The sequence below is a fragment of the Stegastes partitus genome, unplaced genomic scaffold, assembly GCF_000690725.1.
Source record: "Stegastes partitus isolate 25-593 unplaced genomic scaffold, Stegastes_partitus-1.0.2 Scaffold166, whole genome shotgun sequence".
Taxonomy (NCBI): Eukaryota; Metazoa; Chordata; class Actinopteri; family Pomacentridae; genus Stegastes; species Stegastes partitus.
In genome coordinates, this window is record NW_007577897.1 from 351,388 (window position 1) to 366,957 (window position 15,570).

Below are 15,570 nucleotides of genomic sequence, written 5' to 3' on the forward strand. Positions count from 1 at the left end.
TCATCATGTTGAGTGTGCAAACACAGGTTACAGCTTCTAATGTGTTTATTGACCTCAGTTGGATTAAATGCAGGAAACTGCACAACACTGATGCACAGTGATTTTATATGTTGCTTTTTTCTTGTTATGTTGCTGCTCATGCCTCTTTTTTTATTTAAATTGTTGTATTTTACATTAACTAAGAACCGACAGAATATCGAATCAGCATATTCGAAATTCAGCCAAACTTTCGTGCTGAACTTTGGGTTATTCTGAAGTTTGAAGACAGGATTTTCATTTTCACCGCATGTGTGTCTCAGTTTCAAATATTGGTCTCCTTCATTATTAACTAACCCTAACCCTTTACTGTAAACAGTCTGAGGCACTTTCGGAGAATTATCAAATCCTACTTTTACATAGAAACGCTTCGTTTTCGTGTATTATGCAACAGGTGGTCGATGTAAACGGTTAAAACAAATTATGAAAAACGTTTTTTCTTACTTACCTGTGACCGCATTTGAGTCTCTGAAAACAGAAGAAGTTCATGGTGTTTCTCCAAGCTGCATGAATAGTCCAGATCATAGCATGAAGAGGTTTCATTGGAGCGACTGTTTTTTATTCTTTTCTACCAAGAAGTAATAAAAGCTGTTGGTGCATTCTCTGTAGTGGACATAATGGTCATAACAGTAACTGATAAGCGAATTAGAAGCAAACTTTTTTGAAATGTCGCAAAACAAAATGTTTGTTTCCATTAAGCACTTAGAAAGTGGAGGTAAAGGTTAAAGCTAGAAGCAAACCCCTTGTTTGAGAACTGCTGAACTACTCCAAAAGGAAGAAGAAGAAGAAGCAAAACTTTGGCCATTTATGTGAGAAAAATGAGGAACTGTTCTCAATCGCGGAAATTGAAATTACGTCTTCATGCAGTGCGGAGACGACAAAAGGAGTGAAACAGCTGATCAGTCATGTGATGTAGATGTTCACTATGTCGAATGTTAGTTTAAAAAGGTCCGTTTGTCACCACTGAGGCGCATTAACTGCTTTTCGGAAGTCAAAAACCGCCTCAAACAAGATTTTTTGTAAAGCTAGGGTACGCTTTTCAAACTTTGCCGTTCCCACCAATTCTGTCTCATGCGATATTGCAAACTGCATAAAAACATGAACCACAAGCGCCAATATTGTGCTTAGAAAGATGTTTACATGTTTGGTTATGAGATCTCTGTTGCAGTTCAGTGCACGTGTTCTTGAAGGACATCCTTACCTGCATGGGTGGATTCCATCTTGTGAGCGAGTAAGTAGGTTATGTTTTCTTTTGATCCAACCCTAAATTAAACTGAGAAGAAAGTTATATGCAAATGACTGATTTAAATGAAGACCGTTTCAACTGGCAGCAACACAATCGTCAGAAAGACACCCGAGGGTTGCTCTACTCTTTACTGCTTAGTCACAGTCGGCTCGTGACAACAAGATAGCTGGGATGCTTTAACGCTTTCCAACCTGACTGAACTCCCGGCTTCATTCCGTTCATTCCTGCGCCGCCGGTGCCGCGTTTTTTGATCTGTTGTAACAAACACCTGCGATGGCGTGATCAAAGAGCGCTGAGGTGTGTGAGGGTGTGTGCAGCAGCAGCAGCGTGTGTGGGAATATGCATGTGATTCATTGCAGATTGTCATGACCTGCCTGCTCTGCTTCTGCTGCTGCCGCTGCTCCTGCTTTCAGGTTATTCTCGCCGGGGCGTCTGTGTTTGCAGAGAGACAGGTGATCTACGGCCTTTTTTGCAGGAATCGCCCACGTCTGCCGCTTCCACGGGAGCCAGTAAAAGCTCTGGATTGGGTTCGTTGCATGCACATGCACAGCCATTAACACCGCTAACTGTCTGCAACAAAGTGCGAGACGGGATTCACAGTTAATTAGTGTCACACCACCTCCGCTTTCCCGCCACACACTCCAGCTTTTGCTCTCTTTCCCAATTCTTTCTGCACGCAAGCACAGTGACACACACCCAGTCTCACACCAGCCAGCCAGCCATTCGCTCCTCACTCACACCCTCAAATCTTACCGAGCTCAGCTCTCCCTGCTCAGAGGCAGACAGGAGCAGCACGGCAGCCTGTTAAAGGAGTTTGAGGGAAGGAGCAGCGGCAGTCGGGAGTCGGCGAGAGAGAGAGAGAGAGAGAGAGAGAGAGAGAGAGAGAAGGGAGGAGGGGGATGAAAGAGTGAAGCAAAGCAGAGAGAGCACTGTTCCCCATATGCTGAGGAAGAAGGGCATGGGCGGCTAAACGAGCTGCCCCCACTGAAGCCTCCTGACTCATGGGAGCGTCGATCCCCAGAGAGAGCCTGGAAACGAACCAAAAAGGGGAGAAGGAAGGAGGAGAGAGAGAAAAAAGTCGGAGGAGAGTAAGCCACAACGGTAGGCTGTCCCGCTCGACTGCTGTGCCGTGATGACGTCAGAGGGCATGTGACCCAGGCTCTCCAGTGACGGCACATGGAGGGCAGGAAAGAGACGAGTTTTAAAGCTGGTGCCTTTTGGGTTGTGTGAGGGCTCTGCTCGCCTCCCAAACAACCACAGAACCACAGACGTGCGGCTCGGGGTTGGTGTTTGAGGGCGACCCGGAGTGTAAATGGTTAATCGTCGCGGGCCAGCACCAGTCACAAGGACGGCGCTAAGCGAGTAAGTACGTTCCAACCACACTCGCCAAGCAAGCAAGTCCGACACCATCTGATCTATCCGCAAAGGCGATATTTGCCTCCTTTTTTTTTTTTTTTTTTTTTTACTCTATAAAACCAGACCTGGTTGTTACTTGTGGTCATCTGAATAGTTGATACGTAAAAGCATGTCTTGTGGATGGCTTTTCCATTTTTTCCCCCTCATGACACGCTGCGTGCTCTTGGTTTAGGACGTGTCAAGGGTCACGGAAACCACAGAGGAACAAAAGTGGGGCTTGCTGCGACCAGAGGCAGCTATGGCATCTAACAGCCTTTTCAGCACAGTGACACCATGTCAACAAAACTTCTTCTGGGGTGAGTACTGATCTTGATGCTACGCTTGTTGTGTCTGGGGTAAAGAGGGCTCGGGTCACCGGGAGGACTCGGGGTCAGGTGTTCAGGTGTTCCAGCGGAGGGACTGAAGATCTTGGTTCTGATTGAAGGTTTTGGGTCCAGCTGAGACAGAGAGGAGATCAGCCGAGGTCATTGAGGACCCTTGATATCAAAATCCAAGCTTTTGTGGCGGAGGAAAGACCCAACTATCATCAAGGCTTTTTGTGGTGCGCGAAATCCGCAAAAAAGTATTTCTTTTTCTTAAAAAAAGAAAAAGGTTTCTTGCTCTTAGAAATTCCAGTATTTACTCTATGTGATGTTTATAAATACTTCTGAAAGAGGGAGATGACATGTTTGTGCAACGTGCCCTTAGATTTACAAAGCCGATGCCATTGCGGAACCAGAAAACAAAAGCACGGGGTGATATTTTTGACAGACGTAAACAGACGCTGCACAAGAGAGTTTACAGTTGAGCATTGAAACAAGATGTGGGGATTACTGGGGCTGTGTGCGCTGGGTGTCTCTCGGCTGTTGCGTGGAGAAAAAGAAGTGTATCGATCGCTTTGCCAAGAAAAGATCTGTAATCGCTTCCTGAAATTGTTCAGTCACGCTGCTGCCATTAATTAATCAGTGTCGATTTCTGCAGCCTCCGGGGAGCGTTTAATCCGCAGACATAAATCCACGTTCAATGGGAAGTTGATCCATGTCGACTCTCATGCTCAGAATTCAGAACCGAAGCCTGTAATATTTAATTTGAACTTAAAAATAATCACTTTGTTCTGAATTGCCGCTTCCACACAAATAACAAAAAACATAAAATGTGATTTATTTTTTTTATTTTTTTTGTGGTTTGCAATAAACTGTTGAATTGCACTTCTTAGAAAAGTTCATATTTTTAAATATTTATTCTATTTGTGCATGTTCGAGCTCGTTCCCAGAGAGGATCTATAAGAAATAAATAAAAATCCAGGACCTGCAAACAGTAGCAGTGACAGCTTAATGATTTCCAACTACCTGTGAAGGCCAACTTTTTCATGCTTCCACTTTCGCGGGCCTCTGTTTTGGGTTTGCTGTATCCTATTGTGACAGCTTCTCTACACAGTCTAATTTAATCAGCAGAATAAATGATGTTTTAGGTTTACCAGATGAATTTTCAAAATTTAAACAAACATTCCCGTGCGACACGAGGAGCAGAACACGGGTTTAATAGACCCCACCCGCCTTTCCTTTCCCCACCCGCCCCTCTTTGCTCCGGTCCACAGCCTTCTCCCCGCTGCTCTCTTGTCCAAATCAAATGTTTAAAAGATGTTTTTAAGAAGTTGCTCCGTGGTCAGACACAGCTGTTCTGGGCCACAGAAGCGAGGGTGGCTCCTCTTAATGCGCTCTGAAAGCTGGGAGAGAGTGAGCGTCCTCTACCAATCACCACCACCTATTACCACGTTAACCCCCTGACCTCCCGGCGTGTCTCGGGGGTCGCGAGGAGAGAAGAGCGCAGCGCCGCGAAGGAAATTGAAAGCATGCCGCAGCGTGGAAGTGGACAGGGGAGGAGCAGATGTGCGCAGATGTTCAGGTGGAGAGGCTCAGAGGGGGAGATAATCGCCCATCGATTCTCGTAAAGCGATTGACACTGAGCCTCGAGCTCGTTGACGCTGCCCCTGTTTATGAACATCTGGGGCAGTAAATCTATCGGTGTTGACCACAAAAAGCCCCTCCTGACGGCGCAGTTTGCAAAAGACCACCAGCTCGTTCTGTTGTATTTATAATTCTGGATAAATAAATGCAGTGTTGCTGTTCTCTGTCAAAAAATCAGGGGTTGGCATTGTGAGTGTTTTTGCTCCGGTCAGACAGAGAAGGAACCCGGGTTTGCTGAGTTCATTAAACTGGAACGAGAGCTCGAGTCTATCATTTTTAAAATGCATTTCCGTGAATTTGGAAGAATCAGCCCTCGATTTAAATCCACTTGTTAAACATCCCCGAGGTTGCCCTGCCTCCCATGTTTCTCCTGGATGGCTTTCTTGTGGCGTCAGCGAGTTCGCTGAGCTACAAAATATTGTTTTGCTAGTTAGAAAGCCACATCGCTCCGTTCCGTCCATATATTTGTGTTTATTAAGGACACTTTTAATTTAGAACGGAGCGTACGTTCCCAGCGATAAATTGAGCTGACTTGAGGGAGCGGGGCAAATATTCCAAATTGAGAAAAAAAAAGGGGGCCTCATTAAAATTTGTCTTGGCATTTACATCAAGCAACTTCTCCTTTAATTGCTTCAAATACATTTTTTTTTTTTTTTATAACCCTGATGGAGAGGGGCAGAATAATCCTCAACATGTGTGGCACCCACACAACCACCGAGGTCTCTCTGGGGAACATTTAAGTGCCTATTTTCTCTATTACAAACTTAATTACATATAGACAATTAAGTCGTGGGAGCAATTATCGTTCAGTAAAAAGTCGTAGTAGCAGCAGCAGCGAGAAAAAAGTGCTTACAAAGACAGAGCCCCCCGATCAAAAGAGACGCGGGTAAATATCTGAAGACTCCAGGCGGAAAACTTTCCCCCAAAAAGAAAATCTCAGATAATTTGCAAGGGAAACCGTATATGTATTTGAGAAAGGCAGCTTCTGTTGCATAAGTGTTGCCTTTAGATCTAACCACAGGCCTGCTTCTTGGAGACATCTTAAAAGTGAACCAGACATCCTCCCTCCTCTCCCTCTCTCTCCTCCTCCTCCTCTTCCCCCTCCTAGCCAGGGAGAGACGTGAAGCCCACTCATCAATAGGTAATTTGAAAATGCCAGAAGGAGGGGAGAGAAGAAAAAAAAAAAAAATAGAAAAAAAATCCGAGCGCTTCACTGGCTGCTACTGTGCAGCTTGAAGACTCTTCCCCTTTAACTCCGGGGCTCAAAGGAACTCTATTTAAGCGTCGCTTAATTGTACCTCTGAGGCAAACATGTTATTTAATCCCAGCAGGGTCGTATTGATGGAGCAAAATGGTGCTGTTTGTGTTTGCGAGCTGCGCCGGCTATTAGGACTTATTAGCGCCGGCGGTTCGCATTAGCCCGCGTGATCCCTCGGGGTAATCAGGGGAGCCGACGAGTGTTAATGTGATCAGTGTTTAATCAGAGATAGATTAATTGGTCTGCAGTTTCGCTCGCGGTAAACGTACGGGGGCTGATCGTGGCCAAAAATAGCTCTAAACGAGGGCGCCGAGGGAATACTATAACCTGTGATTTTAATGGACTGGAAATACATCTTCCCTCGAGCCTTCAAGGACGTTTAAATATGTTAAAAATAGTTTAATCAACTCCTGAGAAAACATGTAATTTCACACGAGGTCCGCTGTCTGTCTTTCCTGCCGCGCTCATCCAACTCCTGACTCCTTGCGCAGCGTCTCTTCAGTCTAAATAAAGTGGCGAAAAGTTGTTGGAATGAGATGAGATTACGCTCAGGCCTGTAATATTGAGACTGCAACAACAAATGGAGGACTCGGTGCGTGTTATCCCTCGTTTCATCCACATATTCAGTAGCTGCGGGGCTAATTACACTATTATGATAAGGCTACCTGCCAGTTAACTGCGCTCACTGTCGAGTTTCGCCTGTTCAAAGTGTTGATAATAGACTCAGCAGCGTTTGTTGAGCGCTGCAACATCTTCGCTTTTTAATCAAGCTTCTTGTAAATCATCGCAAACGTCGAATCTCTCGCAAACTCCCGCCACGCGTAGCTTCGATGCTTTTCTTTCGCGTAATTACCAGGTAGCTTTAACGCCATCGCAGTGAAGCTTTTAATGCAGCGCTGTGCTATTTTCACACTTAACAAGATCCTGCAGCCCCTCATCCATTTCAATAGCATCACGCTGGGCGAATTACCGTTATCCGATATAAGCCCTCAGAGAGGAAGTAACTACCTAACACTTTGAAAATTGGTCTATCTTGGAACCGGTTCACCCTAATGAAACACAACACCAGTATTATAACCCACTCCGCTCCTTCTGTGTCATGTCCCTTTCTTTTTTTTTTTTTTTTTTTAAATTCTGGTAAGAAGCAGAGCTGATACAGTGAACCGCAAGATGATTGTTTAGCCGCCTTCCTCCAAAAAAAAAAGAAAAAAAAACGGCCGAGGCGAGGTGTTTCTTCTATAAGGGGGAAATATGGAGTGTCGAGCATTCTGGATGTTTGGGTTCAGCCTGTAACGACGTGAGCGAGAGCGTGGCCACAGCAAACCTACACAAGGCCTTACCTGTTCTGCAGCACGCCCGGAGAAAAGGGCAGGTTTTTCGCCTTGTTAGTTTAATCTTTAAGGAATGCGGTATCCCCTCTGAGTCAGGCCCAAATATATATATATATATATAAATATATAAGCTTACTTTCCGACAGATCCTGAAAAGAGCAGCATTTTTGAATTGCGCTCCCTTGTGACATAGATTGTGTTTCTTTTGAGGAGAAGGCGAAGCATCAAAAGAGATGCGATCAATAGGTTGGCAGCACTTCTGAGAGGGGATAAGCGCACCTTGTTGCGACGCGTCTTCAGACGGTGCATCAGCGCTGACTTTCCCTCTGATCGTTTATCACTCGGCAGACACTTGAACTTTAAATTTTGGTATGTGGCATCGTCACGGCAACGATGACAGCGGAGTTAGCAGGATGCAAGCGTCGCGCGCATTAACGGTGACAAGAAGATCTGCCTGCTTGATTAATGCTCTCACTCAAACTGGCACCTGGAACCAATCCCCTCCTCCTCCTCTTCATCCTCCTCCTCCTCCTCCTCCCGCCGCCCCCACGTGCACTCTATGTTCACGTGCATTCCACACACTGCAGCCCTTAGAGGGACTCCGGGTGGGTGTCGAGCCGGAGGAGGTGCAGATGGGGGGGAGCGGAAGAGAAAGAAAGGTGCGCGGAACAATAGGTGGACGTGCAGTGGAAGGTATGGGGTGTCATTAATAGCAGCGCACAGGCCCCATCTCCTAATTTGCTCAAATTACCTGCCCACACACACCGGGCCCCCTGCCAGCGCCGAGGTGTGAACACAACAGATCAAATGCACCTGAAAATCAGAGAGCCCACCCACTCGGCAACGCCCACGCTGGCCTTTTATGGAGAGAGGGGTCGCATGTTTGATCCTTTCATGTTCAGGAAAATGTGAGAAAATTGGAGAAAGAAACACCGAAAGGCAGGAAAGAAAAAAAAAGAGATACAAAGGGGAGGATCAGTTTGCGCTCGCGAGGCATCCAGTAAGAGCAACTGACTCCTTCAAAACCACCTCCCATATGGCGCTGTGGGGGTGGCCGTTTACCATCATCTGCCCCGCTCGCCTTCCCCTCCTTCCCCTTCCCTTCATCCTTCCCCTCCCACCCACGCTTTCAGGAACAGGGGGGTGATGACACATGTGATGGGGCGGCAGCGCTTTGGTCAATAATCAGAGTCACCGGCACTGTGCCACCTGTGACACAAACACGAGCGCTAATTCAGACACCGAAATGAAATATGCCCCGGAGACAACACAAGAGGGGTGGGGAGGCAGGAGTAGTGTGTGTAGGTGGGATGTGAGTCTTTGAACTCTGAGTAGTGCGTGTAGCTGATATTGACAAGTCTCAGGGGAAGAGGAGGGAAGCTGGAGAAGGTGGCTCTCATTTGTAAAGTGGCCTCCAGAGAGAGAGAGAAGCGAGCAGATGATCGGGATAAACACATGTAAGAGGGTAAAGCTTGACTTAACCCTCCTGTTTGGCATTTGTAAGAAGTGGTATGTAGTTCAGACTACTGTAAATGCACATTTTTGTTGTTTGTAGATGGTTTTTTTGCCAGAAAGCAGGACTTTTCCTATGCAGCAGCCATAATTGGTGTGTAAAACATCGTCCAGGTTGGTGACAAATTAAAGGAAAAACCAACATAAAGTATTTAAGTAAGGTGTTGAGCCACAATATGAAACCAGAACAGCTTTAGTTCGCTTTGACTTTCCAAGCTTGTGTAACTCTACTGGAGATACAGAACACCACTCTTCCTCGTTCTGTGTTTTGGTGAGTGGAGAGCGCCGTTGGAAAGGTGTTCAGTTTAGATGAGATCAGGTGACTGTAAAGGCCACAGCATGTAATTCAGGTAATTTTCATCAAACATTCAGTGACCCCAGACCTCAGGATAGACATGTTTCATTCCAGAATAAAGGTGATAACTCAGAACAACTTTGTATTGATGTGAAGTCACACAGTGCCTCCAGATTTCGTCGGTGTAGGGGTCAGAGGTTCAGGTTTTTCCTTTAATTTGTCACCAGTCTGTATGTGATTGCTGTGATCATAAATGAAGAATCACTCTTGACCTTAGACTAAAGAAAAAATACAAACAAATCTTAATTCAAGAATTACATTCTCAGGTTTTTCACATTTCCGCTGCATGTCTTGAACAAATGAGACACCTGAAGTGATGCTGAATAAACACCATCAGAGCTAGACTTGCGTTTAAGTAAACCAGGGTTAAGGCACCTTTTTTTTTCTAACAATCTAACAAAGCAGCAAAAACACAGCACAAGCAGGTGAGAAAAGGAAACTCCTCGAGGCTGACTGTAGACGTCTAACCTCTGTGTGTATCATACGTAAATACAAAATGAGCAAACAAGTGAAAAATAAGCTTTAAACAAACAGTAAGTAAATGTAATGAGGCAGAATGTGCTTTAGCGTATACTTGTGTGCATGTTGTTGACAAACACAACCAAAATACCCCTTACATTTGTTTGCACCAACTTTATATTTGCACTATAGCGTGTTATAAACCATTTATTAACCTATTTTTTGCAAATGCTGACTATGTAACCAACACAAATATGGCAGGCGTATATTATAACGTCCTCAATATAAAGGCCAACCTGCAGATTTTATGCATACATTTGGGTTTTACCCCAAACTCTCCACATTCTGGATCCATGTTTTTGATGCTTATTGAAAAATCCCCTCCCAAAAAAAAAGTCTTTCCCATCCGTCACACTTGGAGTTTTGCCAGAACCGTGACCCTTTAAAAGCAAGACGTCACAGCTTTTACAGCCATAATTGCTTCCACCTATAGCTTCACAGGAGGCATCAGAAGCTGTATGTGTTTGTTAAAATTAGAAAATACACTCTCAGGTGAACACATAGACCTGCATGATTGTTTTTTTTGGATGGATTTGAACACACCTTTGAACAAAGGAGACCAAACGTGGAGAAAACTCTTCCTAGTTTCTCTGTTTCTTGATCCCTTCTCATTGGAATGATGATATTTTCTGTTCTACATGCAGTTGAAAACTCTCTAAATATGTGATTAATGTGTGCAACGAGACTTATTGTGACATTAAGGGGGAAATCTGATGAACTGGAAGGAGAGGAAGTTTAGAAAAACGGACAACATACAGAAGTTTTGCTGGTTAAACTTGTTAAAGGAGGGAAAAGTGCTAAACAGGGGGATGACATAAAGTCGCAGTTTAGTTTTTTTCTGTCTTTGCAACTTTGCTGCAAATTTTCTCAAGTCTGCACGACTCCCGCTTGAGGAAAAAAAAAAGTTTCGAACAATTTCTGCTTGAGCAGCAATGTTGCAAAGTTGCAAAAAATAATAATAAGAAATTTTCCCCTACGTTACATTTCAGGCTGTTTCAAAGTTGTGTTCCTGTGACATCCTTTGGAGAACTTAGCTGTTGTTTTTATGTTGATCCCCAGAGCTGTTCCAGTTTACACACATCCAGTCACACTCCTCCGACAGGCAGCTCGGCCTGATCAAAGCCTATATACATACGTTCTGTCTGATCCTCACTGGAGCCGGCTTTCAGTCAGGGAGTCGAAATCCTGTCACTCACCCAGACAGCTGCTGCCTTACAGTCGTCTGTAGTTCATTTTTTGTTGTCGCAGTTAAAAGTTTTTCCTTCAACTGTTGCTCTGTTCATCCTATTTTGCGTCTTTCCCCCCTTAAGAAATAGGTCTCTCTCTTTTCTCCCTTTTTTTGGACAGAGACCAATAACGGGCCCTTTTTCCACTTCACTTCTCCTGATGCTGAATGAGCAAAGGAGGATCCCAGAGGAGCAGGAATATTTTATTAGAGTGATATTTTGAAAGTTCCTCTCCTCCTCCTCCTCCTCCTCCTCCTCCTCCTGTGTCTTTCTTCCTCTCTCGTGATGGAATTTTAGGATGCTGCAACATTTCTGTCTGTGTGAAAGAAAACAGCTCACGCAGAGCAAAAAGGCAATTCAAAGTTACAGCTAAATGACAGGCTGGGAGCTCCGGTCTTTTGAATCGCATTGTTTTCTTTTTATTCCTGCTCGGGAGAAGGAGGATTTGGTGAGAAAGAAAAAGAAAAAGAAAAAGCCCCAATTGGGACAGAAAGCGAGCAGGCGAGTCTCGGGAGAATTACTCTCAGCACAAACAAAAATAGCAGTCATTTTTTGCTGACAAACACTTTTTTTTTTTTTTTTTAAATGCGAGGGTGTGAAGTTTGTGTTTTCTTATTTATGACAAAGCTACCATTTCGGGACAGAGTATGGATATTGCAACCTTGATTTACTGGAGACGCATGAGCAAAAACAGAACAACTGGCTCCTTAAAAAACATGTTAATTAAAGCGACACAGATGCATTTTTCTTCACTTAATCTCCGCAAAATGCCACTTTCACATGCATCCTGCACCGGATTACACCTACACACTCTCTCTCTGTGCACGCATAGTCAGACAGACACACACACCCTTTTCCTGCAAGGACCCTGCAGATGCAGCAGAAACAGTAGAGTTGGTCTCTCTGGTAAACAAACAGTGAGAGGCTGCTGGGAGTCTTCGCTGGGCCTCCAAATTATAGTCTGGTTAACCAAAGTCTCAGAGCCAGCCCCTTTACTGCTACACACATTTACTGTACATACACACCCACACATGCATATATGCACACACACACATATGCACATTAAAGGCACTATAGAGGCACACTTTAAAAGCACATATACAATCGAGTTCTAATGGGAGCTCGTGTGTGCCACAGTTGAGCAAAGGGTAAAAGGTTTTATAGACATAAGAGCGACTAAGAGGGAAGCACACCCTCAGGGCCCATAATAAATATTACCCAATCATCAGGCTCACAGTGTGAGACTATTACTGATGAAAAAGAAGCCCCTCGCAAGGTAAACACAGGTTTCGTGTTTACAGCTTCTAACCCTCTGTTTTTATGATTCTTTTGCTGGTATAAGTCGCCCGAAAGATGGGGGGAGACACACGATGAGGCTTTGCGGTCCCGTAAGACGTCAAATGTTTGCCTCCTCTGCAGGAACAATGAAGTTGGATTGTGTAGAGCTTCTTTAATTGTCTGTAAATGAGTTCTGCAACTACTGGGGACAGTTTTCAGTCCCCGGAGGACGCAGGAACATATCAGAGTGATCTATGGTGCCATAAAATCCAGTTAAAATATTTAGGGTGATCAGTTCTCGCAAAATTATTCGCCGTAAATCTCCCGCTCCCGGAGTGACAGCGTATTCCGAGCGGACAATTTAATTGTCAGCGCGAGACCACATCCCAACAACCCCGTTGCCAGAGAGAGTTTTTTTTTTTTTTTTTATATGTGTGACACTCAAATTCTCAGCTTTGCCATAATGCAACACCACAGAGTAGATTGTGTTTGAAGGACAGCGTTTCACAACGTAATTGATGTTCCCTGTGGGAGCCAGCAGTCGATGAGTCTCTGCTCAGGACTCGTTTAGGCTCTATAAAGCTGGCGTCATCCGTGGCTCAGCTCAGCGGCAGAGCAGACGCTACACGAGAAAAAGACTTGTCCTGGAATAACCAGCGACTTCTGAGTGGAAAATACAGGGTCATAGGTCGCATAATCAGACAATAGTCATTTATCTGCCGTGAAATCATGTTTTCCCTCCACTTTGATGATGTTTCCTTTCATTCGACTCGCTTTTCCGAAGTTGGCCGGGGCTGATTTCGTCTGAGGACATCTCGGGCTGGAAGCTATGAAAGTGAACTCCATCCATCCCGTCTCCTTTCTCTACACCCCCACCTTGTTGTGAGTCATTTCTGACCAGTAGCCTAATAGGCTCAGTGTAATTACAGGCTAAGGTTTTAAGGCGAAGGCCCATCTCCGAGTGAGCAAAACTCGGCTTAACTCTTTAACTCGTTCGGCACTCAGACGCTTACACGTGCAGCCTCTCGAAAAACGTCCGAGGCTTCCTGGTGCCATTTTGACGTCTAAATGGGTTTGGAATTCTAACTAGTATGTGTGGCTCCAGGTTGCAGAGTTCATTCTCAGTGCTTTTGGAGCCGCTCCGAGCTGGACGGCGATCAGGAAGAGATCAGGAAAAAGAGAAAAGATCCAAAACGCTGTGAAGTTTCTCGATGCACGCCCGCTGCGGTGGCTGCTCGTGCTGCCTGCCCAGTGCTGCTTTTTTTTTTTTCTTCCTCTTCTATTTATCTGATTGGCTGTTGTTTCAGCGCTGGACACTTCACTGACTGACAGTTTTGATGCGATTACCCCCCAGAAACCAAGCGGCTGAGCGGTGCCAGGGCTTAAGCTTTCCTATGTGCTGTAAAAGTCCGTTCAGGATGCCCGCTCTGAGATAACAGCCAAACAAAACACACGGTATATTTAATACAAATACAAATGGCTCCAAAATAAAAAACCTATATGAGACATTTCCAGACGTGGGTTTACTCCATGTATGGTTAAATGTTTATGTCTGTGTGCAATTGAGCATCCATGACAGACTTTTTTCCCCGCTCCATCTGGCCCCTCTTCTACATTCATCGATTTGGACCCGGTGCACTTTGACATTCCTCCTCCCTGCCCCTCCATGCATATGCATACACATATATACATCCATGCCTCCTGTCTCCTTCCTTTTCCTCCAGCCGCTGCCTGTCCTTCCCTGCCTTCCTCCCCAGTCTGGGAGCGGTGGAAACGGGGGCCGAGCGATAGCCGATAGCCCCCCTGCGAGCGCTCGTCTGGGCCGCTGCCTGTTTTCGCCTCTCGCCGCTCAGCCACTCTATCTATCTCGCCTGTGCGTCCTCGCCTCACATAAATCATCCTCAATCGCACCGCACGGACAGGCAGAACAGAGAGAAATATCCCCCCGTAAATCTGGTATTAGTTTTACCTCGCATAATGAACACAGGGCTAAACGGTCCTGGATACATGAGAACAGCATGTCTTGCAGATGTACTATAAATATTTTGATACTAGCCGGCTAGTTTGCAGAGGGGAAGTAGACCAGTGAAATACACAGAGGAAGGGAAAAGTGTAAAGTGGAATGTTGGCCTAGCCCGAGTGTCTGTATTGTCTTTAGCACCTACAGAGAGTCTCGGTCCAAGAAAAACGCTCTTTACAGGGTTCCTGTTCCCAGCCGTGGTCCGGTACCACTCCTGGATACGCTGCGTTTCCTTCAAGCCAATCCTTCAAACTGGTCTCCGAGGAGGGGGGCTCATTGTGTGATTAATAGCTCGATCTGCCCTGATTGAGTGATAGATGGCTTTGAAGGGAAAACCAGCTCGACTTTAGGGACGCTCTGGGAGCGAGGCTGGGAGAGGCGGCCCCGGGGAGGCTTTGATTGGTGGAACGGATGAATTAAAGTGAAGGACTAATAATAGCATAGCTAATGGCACTGCTCGATGGCTTTAAAGGTATTCTGTTGCAGCTATGTAAAGGACATACAAACACACGCGTGCACCGAGTGGAACTTTTCTGGCATGTTTCTGGCCGCGGTCCCGGCACTGTCACCCGACCCCATCAAAGAGCCGCACACACAAAGAAACGCTGCAAATCCAGTCAGTGACAGCAGGTGGTGCGTGACACGTCAACATCTGAAGGTTCCCTGGCAGACACGGAACCGGCTCTCAGCTCCGTGCCCCCCTCAGATCTATCATTGGGACTCTTTAATGGCAGCCTTCGTCACATATTACTGCTTTATTTTCTCCTCTCCATCTCCCAGCCCACAGAAGTTCCTTTTTTGTTCCTATTTTTAAGTACAAGTGATCTCAATTAGGGACCTCCATGAAGGCAGTAGGCGGCAGACAGTCAGAGCAATAAGAGCAGAGAGGAAATTGTCTTTATACCCCTCCTCCCTCCCTCCCTCCCTCCCTCTCTCTTTTACCCTCCTGCCACAAGCAGCGAGCAGCCGCCCCCTCCATCTCTTTCCATGCAGCTCTCGAAAAAAAAAAAAAAAAAAACCCAGAGTGAAATATCAGGCAAACTCTTTCTGCATCTCCTGCTGAAATATATTAAAGTCTGCAGGCACGAGGACGCTGCAGCCGCCCTGATGCAGCTCGGACTGCGCGCGCATTCGAACGCACCGCAGAACGTGCCGGCCTCGTCCCGGCAGTTCACGGTGATGTCACGGGGCTCGATCGCAAACAGTCATTAAGGTCTTAGCTGTGATCTGGGATTCAAGTGCGTGGATGCGAGTCGATGAGGTCAGGAGGAGTAAAGTTTCTTGCCCGTCGTCATCCTCCTCCTCCTCCTTCTCTCCTGGCTTGCTGATTCACTAATTGGTCCGCTAACCGGCCTAGCTGGTTCTGCGGCTCCTCGGTTGATTGGCGAGCAGACCGGGGTCTTTGGCCGGTTTTCGTCCGTCGAGCC

At 45.9% G+C, this 15,570-nt stretch overlaps 1 protein-coding gene across 3 annotated transcripts in view; it reads left to right on the forward strand.

Moving 5' to 3' along the window:
• Positions 1-2,100: 2,100 nt before the first annotated feature.
• Positions 2,101-15,570, forward strand: part of runx2b (RUNX family transcription factor 2b) — a 46,088-nt gene continuing 32,618 nt past the window's right edge. For 2 of the 3 annotated variants that reach the window (XM_008279618.1, XM_008279621.1), the window contains exons 1-2: positions 2,101-2,644; positions 2,871-2,994. In XM_008279618.1, coding sequence (XP_008277840.1) covers positions 2,937-2,994 — 58 coding nt within the window. In that variant the 5' untranslated portion in view covers positions 2,101-2,644; positions 2,871-2,936. Of the gene's footprint in view, positions 2,649-2,870; positions 2,995-15,570 lie in introns of all 3 variants that reach the window. The other variant, XM_008279619.1, reaches the window with a different exon arrangement.